Source organism: Nerophis lumbriciformis, linkage group LG03 (assembly GCF_033978685.3).
Source record: "Nerophis lumbriciformis linkage group LG03, RoL_Nlum_v2.1, whole genome shotgun sequence".
NCBI classification, from domain to species: Eukaryota; Metazoa; Chordata; class Actinopteri; order Syngnathiformes; family Syngnathidae; genus Nerophis; species Nerophis lumbriciformis.
In genome coordinates this window covers 3,613,503-3,628,394 of record NC_084550.2, presented here as the reverse complement: position 1 = coordinate 3,628,394, position 14,892 = coordinate 3,613,503, and the positions used below count along the sequence as shown (strand labels likewise).

General features: G+C 40.4%; 1 protein-coding gene across 1 annotated transcript in view; it reads right to left on the bottom strand.

Moving 5' to 3' along the window:
* Positions 1-4,896, bottom strand: part of LOC133577913 (uncharacterized) — a 42,903-nt gene extending 38,007 nt beyond the window's left edge. Inside the window, exons 1-2 of the mRNA XM_061932042.1 lie at positions 4,830-4,896; positions 1,102-1,600 (exon numbers count right to left, since the gene is read on the bottom strand). Coding sequence (XP_061788026.1) covers positions 1,102-1,573 — 472 coding nt within the window. The 5' untranslated portion in view covers positions 1,574-1,600; positions 4,830-4,896. The remainder of the gene's footprint in view (positions 1-1,101; positions 1,601-4,829) is intronic.
* Positions 4,897-14,892: the final 9,996 nt, after the last annotated feature.

The following is a 14,892-nucleotide window of genomic DNA, read 5'->3' as shown; positions in this document are numbered from 1 at the left end:
AGACCTTCAAAGTAGGATCCATCGCGAGCCTGCGTTTCACCAATCACATGCAGTCACGGGTGACGTTTAACTCCGTTTCACCAATCAAACAGAGCCAGGCGGTCACATGATTAACAAGCTTAAGCTTACATGAACTCAACAAAGCACATCGCGGTAAGTAACTAGTAGATATTTTGGCTGTCACCGTAGGCTGATGTTAGCTTCCCTGCTATGGATCACTGTCAAATGTACATCGTGTGGAGACATTTATTAACGTACTGCAGCCTCATAGACACACACACACACACACACACACACACACACACGCGCATGCATAGAAACACCAATCAGTGTGTTCCCAGGTGCAGCGCTGCACCTGGGAAGTTGCGTAAAGGCTAACTTTTTATTTTCCTTTGTAATCTCTGCCTACTGAGCCTATGGTGCTTTTAAGTTATTGTGGCTCAATTTGCCTTAATTTTTTTTTATGTTAATGTATTATTTAATATATATTATTGTTTGCTCTTGAACGCATCATAATTATCCCCTCAACTCCCCCCAAAATGGATTAACTCGCTGGAATAAAAAAGACAATATAACATACATCCATTAAAGCAGATGCATATGAAAAAGTGCAATATATTTATCTGTACAGTAACATATTTATTTATTTATATCTGCACCTTATTGCTTTTTTATCCTGCACTACCATGAGCTAATGCAACGAAATTTCGTTCTTATCTGTACTGTAAAGTTCAAATTTGAATGACAATAAAAAGGAAGTCTAAGTCTAAGTTTTGGTTGCTTAAGAGATATTCCTGGCTTTGAATTTGCTCATTGCAATTTTTATGTTTTTGTGCATTTGTTGCCATCATCATTAAACGAACAGGTTACTCATCAGTTACTCAGTACTTGAGTAGTTTTTTCACAACATACTTTTTACTTTTACTCAAGTAAATATTTGGGTGACTACTCCTTACTTTTACTTGAGTAATAAATCTCTAAAGTAACAGTACTCTTACTTGAGTACAATTTCTGGCTACTCTACCCACCTCTGGATACAAGTAAACTCATGCTCGTGACAACAACGTACTTGGCGGAGATTAAAACAAAGTGAGACGTTACCACCGCAGTGCGAGGACGCCGCCGACTGAGACGCCATTAGAGGAGCTGGCGAGGACTGGCTGAAGGCAGCGGACTCCTGGAGGACGCTTTGAAAAGAAGGCAGTGTTGACACGCCCTGAAATGGTTGATTGGTTAACGCAGACTGAAAAGATGCCTTGTGTGACGATGGAGGTGCTCCGGGCAAAGTCTGCAGGGGACCACGCGTGTCAACCGGCAGCACCGGCGCCGGGTGGCCCTGCTGATCAAAAGTGAACGTTTGGGACTCGCCGCCGGCAAAGAGCGAGGCGGGCGACACGGACGCCATGGTGCTGAGGAAGCAGCTGTCGGGTGCCTGCTGGGGGTTGTAATGCGTCCTCTGGGCGGAGCGCTGGTAGGTGGACAAAGTGTGGATCGTTGAGGCTGGGGACCAGGTGGTCTGGCCCTGCCATGCCTGAGCAGTTGTGTAGTTCTTATTCGCTGCCAGGTTGTCCATCGTCCTGCAACGACCTGATCCTGTAACCTAGGAAACAACATACAACAAAGTGATGGCAAGGGTCATCATGTAAAACACAAATGAAGCAAAAATACAACATGACAAAAGTATAAGGCGGGTTAGTTTTTAGGTGGCCTATGTCAGTCTTACTCAAATAGTGGGGCGGGTCCCACTGTGGGAGTGGGGTGCAATTCCGGGGGGGCGCGTCTGACCTCTGCTGTACGAGAATATGACAAAGTATATGTAGCGCTTGGCTTCATTGATGACTGTGGTGGGAGAAGAGGACAGACGGGTGTGTTTTCTTTAGCGCTAATAAGGATGCAACGTTATGCAGGCGTGTACTTGTAACAATTTTAGAGACAAATTATACTATATTTAGTCACGGTGAAAATGTTGAACAACGTTTCAAATATTGTTCTTGTAACATCCCTATTTGTTATAGTCAGTGTTGGGACTAACGCGTTACAAAATAACGCGTTAGACTACTGGTTACCGCCAAAATTAACCAGTAGTCTAAACGCGTTATTTTTTATATTCAGTAACTCAGTTACCATTACTACATGATGCGTTACTGCATTATTTTACGTTATTTTTTTATGTAGTATCGGCTAGAAACAGAAGATCTGAGTGTTTTATTGGAGAGTTGCAGTGTCGTCCTTCTGATTCTTCCGGTCTCACAAGCCGGAGAAGAGAGAGGCGTGCTGTGTGTGGGGCGGGGAGGGCGTGGGGTGCCTGTGTTTACTAACAAGACATCATGGCGGAGCCGGAGTCGAGTTTCTTAACATGGAGATATTCTCACTACCGTATTTTCCGCACTATTAGCCGCACCTAAAAACCACAAATGTACTCAAAAGCTGACAGTGCGGCTTTTAACCCGGTGCGCTTTATATATGGATAAATATTAAGATTCATTTTCATAAAGTTTCGGTCTCGCAACTTCGGTAAACGGCCGCCATCTTTTTTCCCGGTAGAACAGGAAGCGCTTCTTCTTCTACGCAAGCAACCACCCGCCCGCGTAGAAGAAGAAAAAGCGCGCGGATATTACCGTACGTTTCTTTTCCTTTGTGTGTTTACATCTGTAAAGACCACAAAATGGCTCCTACTAAGCGTCAGGGATCCGGTTCATGAAAAGACGCAATCTCTCCATCCGCACACGGATTACTATTTCACAGCAACTGATATTCCTGTGAACCGCACTGTGGATACAACGGGAGCACGTACGGTGAATATTCGCACCACAGGGAATGAGAAGTCATCCTTCACTGTGGTTCTAGCTTGCCATGCTAATGGCCAGAAACTTCCACCCATGGTGATATTCAAAAGGAAGACCTTGCCAAAAGAGACCTTTCCAGCCGGCGTCATCATAAAAGCTAACTCGAAGGGATGGATGAAGAAAAGATGAGCGAGTGGTTAAGGTAAGTTTAAGTTTACGCGAAGAGGCCGGGTGGCTTTTTTCACGCAGCTCTGTGCATGTTGATATACGACTCCGTGCGCGCCCTGGATCTCAGGAAACAGAGTGGACCGACACCAGCAGATGACATGGCACCCCAAACCATCACCCAACCATGCAAATTTTGCATTTCCTTTGGAAATCAAGGTCCCAGAGTCTGGAGGAAGACAGGAGAGGCACAGGATCCACGTTGCCTGAAGTCTAGTGTAAAGTTTCCACCATCAGTGATGGTTTGGGGTGCCATGTCATCTGCTGGTGTCGGTCCACTCTGTTTCCTGAGATCCAGGGTCAACGCAGCCGTCTACCAGCAAGTTTTAGAGCACTTCATGCTTCCTGCTGCTGACCTGCTCTATGGAGATGGAGATTTCAAGTTCCAACAGGACTTGGCGCCTGCACACAGCGCAAAATCTACCCGTGCCTGGTTTACGGACCATGGTATTTCTGTTCTAAATTGGCCCGCCAACTCCCCTGACCTTAGCCCCATAGAAAATCTGTGGGGTATTGTGAAAAGGAAGATGCAGAATGCCAGACCCAAAAACGCAGAAGAGTTGAAGGCCACTATCAGAGCAACCTGGGCTCTCATAACACCTGAGCAGAGCCAGAAACTCATCGACTCCATGCCACGCCGCATTAACGCAGTAATTGAGGCAAAAGGAGCTCCAACCAAGTATTGAGTATTGTACATGCTCATATTTTTCATTTTCATACTTTTCAGTTGGCCAACATTTCTAAAAATCCCTTTTTTGTATTAGCCTTAAGTAATATTCTAATTTTGTGACACACGGAATTTTGGATTTTCATTTGTTGCCACTTCAAATCATCAAAATTAAATGAAATAAACATTTGAATGCATCAGTCTGTGTGCAATGAATAAATATAATGTACAAGTTACACCTTTTGAATGCAATTACTGAAATAAATCAAGTTTTTCAAAATATTCTAATTTACTGGCTTTTACCCGTATGTTTTTTTTCCTTCTTTATTATGCATTTTCGGCCGGTGCGACTTATACTCCGGAGCGATTTACAATCCGAAAAATACGGCAGTTACTTTTCACAGTAACGCATTACTTTTTGGTGTAAGTAACTGAGTTAGTAACTGAGTTACTTTTGAAATAAAGCAACTAGTAACTGTAACTAGTTACTGGTTTTCAGTAACTAACCCAACACTGGCTATAGTTTAAATAAAATGGCAAAGGAATGCCAATCCATGTAAAACAGGCATGTTTAACATTACATGAGTGACTTGGCCAGGGTGTACCCCGCCTTCCGCCCGAATGCAGCTGAGATAGGCTCCAGCACCCCCCCGCTACCCCAAAAGGGACAAGCGGTAGGAAATGGATGGGTGGATGAGCGCTCATAAATGATTTGAATTTTTACATTTTGAGAGAATACAAGTGACTTTCTGGACTAGTCAGGCATGTGACGTCACACGTCATACTGTCATTAAAACATAGTGTAAATAAAGATATATTTGAGTATAAATAAAGTTACATTGGTGTTGTTGTGCTAGCTCGCTGCGACCTGCTAATGTTACACGCTGGATTTGGCGCTGTTGACGCACCACATGTGTATAAAAGTGCGAACAATGAGACGTTGCAAGGTGCAGAGATATAAGAATTAAAAAAAATAGGTTGAAGTAAAAAAAAAAATGCGTCCCTTGTTATTATTAGCTGTTAGCTTGCTCGGCTATCAGATTCGGAAACTATACACGTGGCGAACAATGACTCACAACCCGCCAGACTGGGATGAAAAATTCGGTTACGTACAGAAAAATACATCTAATTCGCAAAGGGAAGTGACAAACCTGCACAAAAACAACCGAAAGATGCGCTGCTGTAGCGGGAGCGACTATCGCGTCAGGGACCCGGAAACTAATGACATTGCTTCCGGTCCGGTACGTGCTTTTCATAATAAAATAACACCGTATACTTTTTTGACCAACAAAGAAAATTAAATTTTAGGGAATGATCAATGGTTACGTGTTTGTATGATGTATAAAATGTTCCTACTTGTTAAGAAGTATTTTATCCATCTCTACATTCTTCCTTTAGGCACAAAACTCATTTGTATACTCTAGCCTTTGAATAGCCCCCCTTTTTTTTTTTTTAGACCAGTTGATCTGCCGTTTCTTTTCTTTTCTCCTCTGCTCCCCCCTATCCCTTGTGGAAGGGGAGACACACAGATCCGGTGGCCATGGATGGGGTGCTGGCTGTCCGGGGTCGGGACCCGGGGTGGACCGCTCGCCTGTATATCGGTTGGGAACATCTATGCGCTGCTGACCCGTCTCCGCTCGGGATGGTTTCCTGCTGACCCCACTGTGGACTGGACTCTTACTGTTATGCTGGATCCACTATGGACTGGACTCTCACAATATTATGTTGGACCCACTCGACATCCATTGCATTCGGTCTCCCTAGAGGGGGGGGGGGGGGTTACCCACATATGCGGTCCTCTCCAAGGTTTCTCATAGTCATTCACATCGACGTCCCACTGGGGTGAGTTTTTCCTTGCCCTTATGTGGGCTATACCGAGGATGTTGTTGTGGCTTGTGCAGCCCTTTGAGACACTTGTGATTTAGGGCTATATAAATAAACATTGATTGATTGATTGATTGATTGAAGCTTAGGGAAAGGCTTTGCAGAACGAAACTAAAACCGAACTGGCTACAAAGTAAACAAAAACAGAATGCTGGACGACAGCAAAGACTTACTGTTATGTAAAAGAAAAGGGGTAGGATTAAATAAGCTCTGCTTCTTCCTACTCCCTTTCGAACATGTTGAAAAGAGAAACTGGAAATTGTGATGCATCACGTTGTATGCTTGCATGTTCGAAATAAACTCAAACTCAACTCAAAACCAAAAATAAACAAAAGGTGAGTGCCCCTAAGAAAAGGCGTTGAAGCTTAGGGAAAGGCTTTGCAGAACGAAACTAAAACCGAACTGGCTACAAAGTAAACAAAAACAGAATGCTGGACGACAGCAAAGACTTACTGTTATGTAAAAGAAAAGGGGTAGGGTTAAATAAGCTCTGCTTCTTCCTACTCCTTTTCGAACATGTTGAAAAGAGAAACTGGAAATTGTGATGCATCATGTTGTATGCTTGCATGTTCGAAATAAACTCAAACTCAACTCAAAACCAAAAATAAACAAAAGGTGAGTGCCCCTAAGAAAAGGCATTGAAGCTTAGGGAAAGGCTTTGCAGAACGAAACTAAAACCGAACTGGCTACAAAGTAAACAAAAACAGAATGCTGGACGACAGCAAAGACTTACCGTTATGTAAAAGAAAAGGGGCAGGATTAAATAAGCTCTGCTTCTTCCTACTCCTTTTCGAACATGTTGAAAAGAGAAACTGGAAATTGTGATGCATCATGTTGTATGCTTGCATGTTCGAAATAAACTCAAACTCAACTCAAAACCAAAAATAAACAAAAGGTGAGTGCCCCTAAGAAAAGGCATTGAAGCTTAGGGAAAGGCTTTGCAGAACGAAACTAAAACCGAACCGGCTACAAAGTAAACAAAAACAGAATGCTGGACGACAGCAAAGACTTACTGTTATGTAAAAGAAAAGGGGTAGGATTAAATAAGCTCTGCTTCTTCCTACTCCTTTTCGAACATGTTGAAAAGAGAAACTGGAAATTGTGATGCATCATGTTGTATGCTTGCATGTTCGAAATAAACTCAAACTCAACTCAAAACCAAAAATAAACAAAAGGTGCGTGCCCCTAAGAAAAGGCATTGAAGCTTAGGGAAAGGCTTTGCAGAACGAAACTAAAACCGAACTGGCTACAAAGTAAACAAAAACAGAATGCTGGACGACAGCAAAGACTTACTGTTATGTATAAGAAAAGGGGTAGGATTAAATAAGCTCTGCTTCTTCCTACTCATTTTCGAACATGTTGAAAGGAGAAACTGGAAATTGTGATGCATCATGTTGTATGCTTGCATGTTCGAAATAAACTCAAACTCAACTCAAAACCAAAAATAAACAAAAGGTGAGTGCACCTAATAAAAGGCATTGAAGCTTAGGGAAAGGCTTTGCAGAACGAAACTAAAACCGAACTGGCTACAAAGTAAACAAAAACAGAATGCTGGACGACAGCAAAGACTTACTGTTATGTAAAAGAAAAGGGGTAGGGTTAAATAAGCTCTGCTTCTTCCTACTCCTTTTCGAACATGTTGAAAAGAGAAACTGGAAATTGTGATGCATCATGTTGTATGCTTGCATGTTCGAAATAAACTCAAACTCAACTCAAAACCAAAAATAAACAAAAGGTGCGTGCCCCTAAGAAAAGGCATTGAAGCTTAGGGAAAGGCTTTGCAGAACGAAACTAAAACCGAACTGGCTACAAAGTAAACAAAAACAGAATGCTGGACGACAGCAAAGACTTACTGTTATGTAAAAGAAAAGGGGTAGGGTTAAATAAGCTCTGCTTCTTCCTACTCCTTTTCGAACATGTTGAAAAGAGAAACTGGAAATTGTGATGCATCATGTTGTATGCTTGCATGTTCGAAATAAACTCAAACTCAACTCAAAACCAAAAATAAACAAAAGGTGCGTGCCCCTAAGAAAAGGCATTGAAGCTTAGGGAAAGGCTTTGCAGAACGAAACTAAAACCGAACTGGCTACAAAGTAAACAAAAACAGAATGCTGGACGACAGCAAAGACTTACTGTTATGTAAAAGAAAAGGGGTAGGATTAAATAAGCTCTGCTTCTTCCTACTCCTTTTCGAACATGTTGAAAAGAGAAACTGGAAATTGTGATGCATCATGTTGTATGCTTGCATGTTCGAAATAAACTCAAACTCAACTCAAAACCAAAAATACACAAAAGGTGAGTGCCCCTAAGAAAAGGCATTGAAGCATAGGGAAAGGCTTTGCAGAACGAAACTAAAACCGAACTGGCTACAAAGTAAACAAAAGCAGAATGCTGGACGACAGCAAAGACTTACTGTTATGTAAAAGAAAAGGGGTAGGATTAAATAAGCTCTGCTTCTTCCTACTCCTTTTCGAACATGTTGAAAAGAGAAACTGGAAATTGTGATGCATCATGTTGTATGCTTGCATGTTCGAAATAAACTCAAACTCAACTCAAAACCAAAAATAAACAAAAGGTGAGTGCCCCTAAGAAAAGGCATTGAAGCTTAGGGAAAGGCTTTGCAGAACGAAACTAAAACCGAACTGGCTACAAAGTAAACAAAAACAGAATGCTGGACGACAGCAAAGACTTACTGTTATGTAAAAGAAAAGGGGTAGGATTAAATAAGCTCTGCTTCTTCCTACTCCTTTTCGAACATGTTGAAAAGAGAAACTGGAAATTGTGATGCATCATGTTGTATGCTTGCATGTTCGAAATAAACTCAAACTCAACTCAAAACCAAAAATAAACAAAAGGTGAGTGCCCCTAAGAAAAGGCGTTGAAGCTTAGGGAAAGGCTTTGCAGAACGAAACTAAAACCGAACCGGCTACAAAGTAAACAAAAACAGAATGCTGGACGACAGCAAAGACTTACTGTTATGTAAAAGAAAAGGGGTAGGATTAAATAAGCTCTGCTTCTTCCTACTCCTTTTCGAACATGTTGAAAAGAGAAACTGGAAATTGTGATGCATCATGTTGTATGCTTGCATGTTCGAAATAAACTCAAACTCAACTCAAAACCAAAAATAAACAAAAGGTGGGTGCCCCTAAGAAAAGGCGTTGAAGCTTAGGGAAAGGCTTTGCAGAACGAAACTAAAACCGAACTGGCTACAAAGTAAACAAAAACAGAATGCTGGACGACAGCAAAGACTTACTGTTATGTAAAAGAAAAGGGGCAGGATTAAATAAGCTCTGCTTCTTCCTACTCCTTTTCGAACATGTTGAAAAGAGAAACTGGAAATTGTGATGCATCATGTTGTATGCTTGCATGTTCGAAATAAACTCAAACTCAACTCAAAACCAAAAATAAACAAAAGGTGAGTGCCCCTAAGAAAAGGCATTGAAGCATAGGGAAAGGCTTTGCAGAACGAAACTAAAACCGAACTGGCTACAAAGTAAACAAAAGCAGAATGCTGGACGACAGCAAAGACTTACTGTTATGTAAAAGAAAAGGGGTAGGATTAAATAAGCTCTGCTTCTTCCTACTCCTTTTCGAACATGTTGAAAAGAGAAACTGGAAATTGTGATGCATCATGTTGTATGCTTGCATGTTCGAAATAAACTCAAACTCAACTCAAAACCAAAAATAAACAAAAGGTGAGTGCCCCTAAGAAAAGGCATTGAAGCTTAGGGAAAGGCTTTGCAGAACGAAACTAAAACCGAACTGGCTACAAAGTAAACAAAAACAGAATGCTGGACGACAGCAAAGACTTACTGTTATGTAAAAGAAAAGGGGTAGGATTAAATAAGCTCTGCTTCTTCCTACTCCTTTTCGAACATGTTGAAAAGAGAAACTGGAAATTGTGATGCATCATGTTGTATGCTTGCATGTTCGAAATAAACTCAAACTCAACTCAAAACCAAAAATAAACAAAAGGTGAGTGCCCCTAAGAAAAGGCGTTGAAGCTTAGGGAAAGGCTTTGCAGAACGAAACTAAAACCGAACCGGCTACAAAGTAAACAAAAACAGAATGCTGGACGACAGCAAAGACTTACTGTTATGTAAAAGAAAAGGGGTAGGATTAAATAAGCTCTGCTTCTTCCTACTCCTTTTCGAACATGTTGAAAAGAGAAACTGGAAATTGTGATGCATCATGTTGTATGCTTGCATGTTCGAAATAAACTCAAACTCAACTCAAAACCAAAAATAAACAAAAGGTGGGTGCCCCTAAGAAAAGGCGTTGAAGCTTAGGGAAAGGCTTTGCAGAACGAAACTAAAACCGAACTGGCTACAAAGTAAACAAAAACAGAATGCTGGACGACAGCAAAGACTTACTGTTATGTAAAAGAAAAGGGGCAGGATTAAATAAGCTCTGCTTCTTCCTACTCCTTTTCGAACATGTTGAAAAGAGAAACTGGAAATTGTGATGCATCATGTTGTATGCTTGCATGTTCGAAATAAACTCAAACTCAACTCAAAACCAAAAATAAACAAAAGGTGAGTGCCCCTAAGAAAAGGCATTGAAGCATAGGGAAAGGCTTTGCAGAACGAAACTAAAACCGAACTGGCTACAAAGTAAACAAAAGCAGAATGCTGGACGACAGCAAAGACTTACTGTTATGTAAAAGAAAAGGGGTAGGATTAAATAAGCTCTGCTTCTTCCTACTCCTTTTCGAACATGTTGAAAAGAGAAACTGGAAATTGTGATGCATCATGTTGTATGCTTGCATGTTCGAAATAAACTCAAACTCAACTCAAAACCAAAAATAAACAAAAGGTGAGTGCCCCTAAGAAAAGGCATTGAAGCTTAGGGAAAGGCTTTGCAGAACGAAACTAAAACCGAACTGGCTACAAAGTAAACAAAAACAGAATGCTGGACGACAGCAAAGACTTACTGTTATGTAAAAGAAAAGGGGTAGGATTAAATAAGCTCTGCTTCTTCCTACTCCTTTTCGAACATGTTGAAAAGAGAAACTGGAAATTGTGATGCATCATGTTGTATGCTTGCATGTTCGAAATAAACTCAAACTCAACTCAAAACCAAAAATAAACAAAAGGTGAGTGCCCCTAAGAAAAGGCGTTGAAGCTTAGGGAAAGGCTTTGCAGAACGAAACTAAAACCGAACCGGCTACAAAGTAAACAAAAACAGAATGCTGGACGACAGCAAAGACTTACTGTTATGTAAAAGAAAAGGGGTAGGATTAAATAAGCTCTGCTTCTTCCTGCTCCTTTTCGAACATGTTGAAAAGAGAAACTGGAAATTGTGATGCATCATGTTGTATGCTTGCATGTTCGAAATAAACTCAAACTCAACTCAAAACCAAAAATAAACAAAAGGTGAGTGCCCCTAAGAAAAGGCGTTGAAGCTTAGGGAAAGGCTTTGCAGAACGAAACTAAAACCGAACTGGCTACAAAGTAAACAAAAACAGAATGCTGGACGACAGCAAAGACTTACTGTTATGTAAAAGAAAAGGGGTAGGATTAAATAAGCTCTGCTTCTTCCTGCTCCTTTTCGAACATGTTGAAAAGAGAAACTGGAAATTGTGATGCATCATGTTGTATGCTTGCATGTTCGAAATAAACTCAAACTCAACTCAATTGTATTTAATTTAATCAGCAATCCATGTTTCCACAACATATAAGCTTTATCTATGTAAAAGAAATACTGCAATTATACTTTATTTATTTATTTGTCCTTTTCTAATTTGTGACTATTCTAATTTCTAATTTGCTTTCCGAAATGCACTTTTATAGTTTTTTATTTTATTTATTTTGACTCTAAATAATTGATTGGTTGATTGAAACTTTTATTAGTAGATTGCACAGTACAGTACATATTCCGTACAATTGACCACTAAATGGTAACACCCCAATAAGTTTTTACACTTGTTTAAGTCGGGGTCCACGTAATCAATTCATGGTACAAATATATACTATCATCATAATACAGTCATCACACAAGTTAATAATCAGAGTATATACAGGTAAAAGCCAGTAAATTAGAATATTTTGAAAAACTTGATTTATTTCAGTAATTGCATTCAAAAGGTGTAACTTGTACATTATATTTATTCATTGCACACAGACTGATGCATTCAAATGTTTATTTCATTTAATTTTGATGATTTGAAGTGGCAACAAATGAAAATCCAAAATTCCGTGTGTCACAAAATTAGAATATTACTTAAGGCTAATACAAAAAAGGGATTTTTAGAAATGTTGGCCAACTGAAAAGTATGAAAATGAAAAATATGAGCATGTACAATACTCAATACTTGGTTGGAGCTCCTTTTGCCTCAATTACTGCGTTAATGCGGCGTGGCATGGAGTCGATGAGTTTCTGGCACTGCTCAGGTGTTATGAGAGCCCAGGTTGCTCTGATAGTGGCCTTCAACTCTTCTGCGTTTTTGGGTCTGGCATTCTGCATCTTCCTTTTCACAATACCCCACAGATTTTCTATGGGGCTAAGGTCAGGGGAGTTGGCGGGCCAATTTAGAACAGAAATACCATGGTCCGTAAACCAGGCACGGGTAGATTTTGTGCTGTGTGCAGGCGCCAAGTCCTGTTGGAACTTGAAATCTCCATCTCCATAGAACAGGTCAGCAGCAGGAAGCATGAAGTGCTCTAAAACTTACTGGTAGACGGCTGCGTTGACCCTGGATCTCAGGAAACAGAGTGGACCGACACCAGCAGATGACATGGCACCCCAAACCATCACTGATGGTGGAAACTTTACACTAGACTTCAGGCAACGTGGATCCTGTGCCTCTCCTGTCTTCCTCCAGACTCTGGGACCTCGATTTCCAAAGGAAATGCAAAATTTGCATGGTTGGGTGATGGTTTGGGGTGCCACGTCATCTGCTGGTGTCGGTCCACTCTGTTTCCTGAGATCCAGGGTCAACGCAGCCGTCTACCAGCAAGTTTTAGAGCACTTCATGCTTCCTGCTGCTGACCTGCTCTATGGAGATGGGGATTTCAAGGGTTGTAGTTGCCTGGAGGTGTTGTTTTAGTGCGGTTTTGAAGGAGGATAGAGATGCACTTTCTTTTACACCTGTTGGGAGTGCATTCCAATATACTAGTCTTTCATTATTCATTTTTTGCACAACTTTGCACAAATTTGAAGTCAACGCTATAGGCCTACAATTACCTGCCTCTTTCGGGTCTTTTCCTGTTTTGCATATTGAAATTATTACAGCTTCTTTCCACTCAGCTGGTAATTTTCCTATCATATAATTTCAACACCACTTCTTTGCCATTTTTGATCATTTGGTAACTCACCTGGTCTTTTCCTGAGGTTGTATTTTTAACCTGTTTCAATATTCGACCCATTTCATTCAAAGAAAACTTCATATCGTATGTTCTCCATTACTCTTTTTTCGTCAACCTGTCAGTGACACACCTGACATTAAGACCTTCGGTATATCAGTATGTGGAATTTAATGATAGAATGGATTAAGCAAATAAATCAAACCATGTACAAATATAATCCACTTCAAGAAAACTCTTCAAACTTAAAGTGTTTACAAAGTACAAAGAAAAAGAACCATGATGAACATTCTGAGTTTATTTCAACCATCCATTCATTTTCTAGATAATCTTATTTCATCATCGTCATCATCGGCGGTCATTCGAACGAGTATGACAATCCTCCTGCATACCTGCCAACTACTCCGGTTTTCCCGTAATTAGTACGGTTTTCATCAACCTATTCCGGGTTACGGTTGCAGTGATAAAAAATACGTTTTTTCATTAATTAAAATAAAAAAATTTTTTAAAAGTTTTATTCACGAAATCGCGTAACAACAATGACAATCAACACTGCTTCCCGTAACTTCCTATCGAGCCATTCCGAATGCCATGCGCGAGGCTATTTATAGCACCGCTGCCAAGCACGAGGCACCAGTTGCCATTGTTTCCAAACGAGCGAACGATCATGGAATCAGCCGGAGAAAGATCGCAAACGAGTCTTAAACCGAAAAGAAAACTGCAGTCATTCCGTGAAGAATATTCAAAAGCCTATCCGGGAATAATTATCCGTTCCAAAAAGGGTGAAAACTACGCGAATTGCACCTTGTGCAGACAAGATTTTTCGATCGGACACGGAGGAATTAGCGATGTAAAAGACCACGTTGGGACAAAAAAACACAAGTCTAATGCCTTTGCTAAATTTGGATTTTAGCCACAAAAATGTAATGACACCAATGTTATCTATTGGAATTGTTTAGTACTGTTATACTGTTAAAAGTGTTTATACTATTTATGCTTTCAAGTCCAAGTTGAAGAAATCTTGTTAAATGTTGACAGCATAACTACCAAAATACAGAAGTATGTCCTTAATATTTTTGCAGTGCTATTTCTGTTGAAAAGTTAAAATGATTACATTAGAGATGTGATGTGCCACTTTTCAAGTGTCTGATGGCTTCAATTAATTTTCATTCATTTTTCATATTTTGAATTCTTTTGAAAGGCTTACAAAAAAACTACATTTGAATTGTAATTCCATGCTATTGACAGGACTATTAATTTTAATGAAGTTAGCTTACCATGTTTACAGTATGATAATTGTGATAGAAATGTGAATTTTAGGCACAGAATATTTTATACAATTGAACAAGGCAGTAGATTATACAAGCTTGGACAGAAAGTTAATAATGACACCAATTTTTTTTTTTAATGGAATTGTTTAGTACTGTTTTACCATTTGTTTACTGTAAAAAGTGTTTATACTGTTTATACTTTCAATGAACAAATTGAAGTCTTGTGAAAGGTTGACAGGATAATTGGCATTAACTGTCAAAATAATTTCAAACTATTGAAGTTAGCTTACAGAATAAACATGTCAATCAACCCATATGATTTTTGCTGTAATAGTTTGTTTTGAAAAGTCACTGTGACTGATAGAAAAGTGATGGTTTTAGCAACATTTTAACCTGTCTGAATGCTAATAATCATTTTGCGTCGGGGGGCGAAGCCTGAACCCCCCACCAGGACTTTGTCCTGGACCTACCGGGGCCTGCGGCCCCTGGACCCTGGCTACTAGGTTTTTCTGATTTCAAAAGTTGGCAGGTATGCTCCTGGTAGAGGTGTTTCCCTTTATGGAGGATGCCTGTGCGTGACTTAGTTTAACGTGGGGAGACTGGTGCACCTTGACAGAATGTGGTCAGGGTCCAGTGGCATGGAGTCCAAGACGACTGGGGACCCTTTTCTGCTGCAGCCTTCTTCCGCCATTGCAGCCGTTGTGGTAGTTCTTAAATCTACCGTCTTCCGCCCGCTCCGCCGTTGAGGTCTTCAC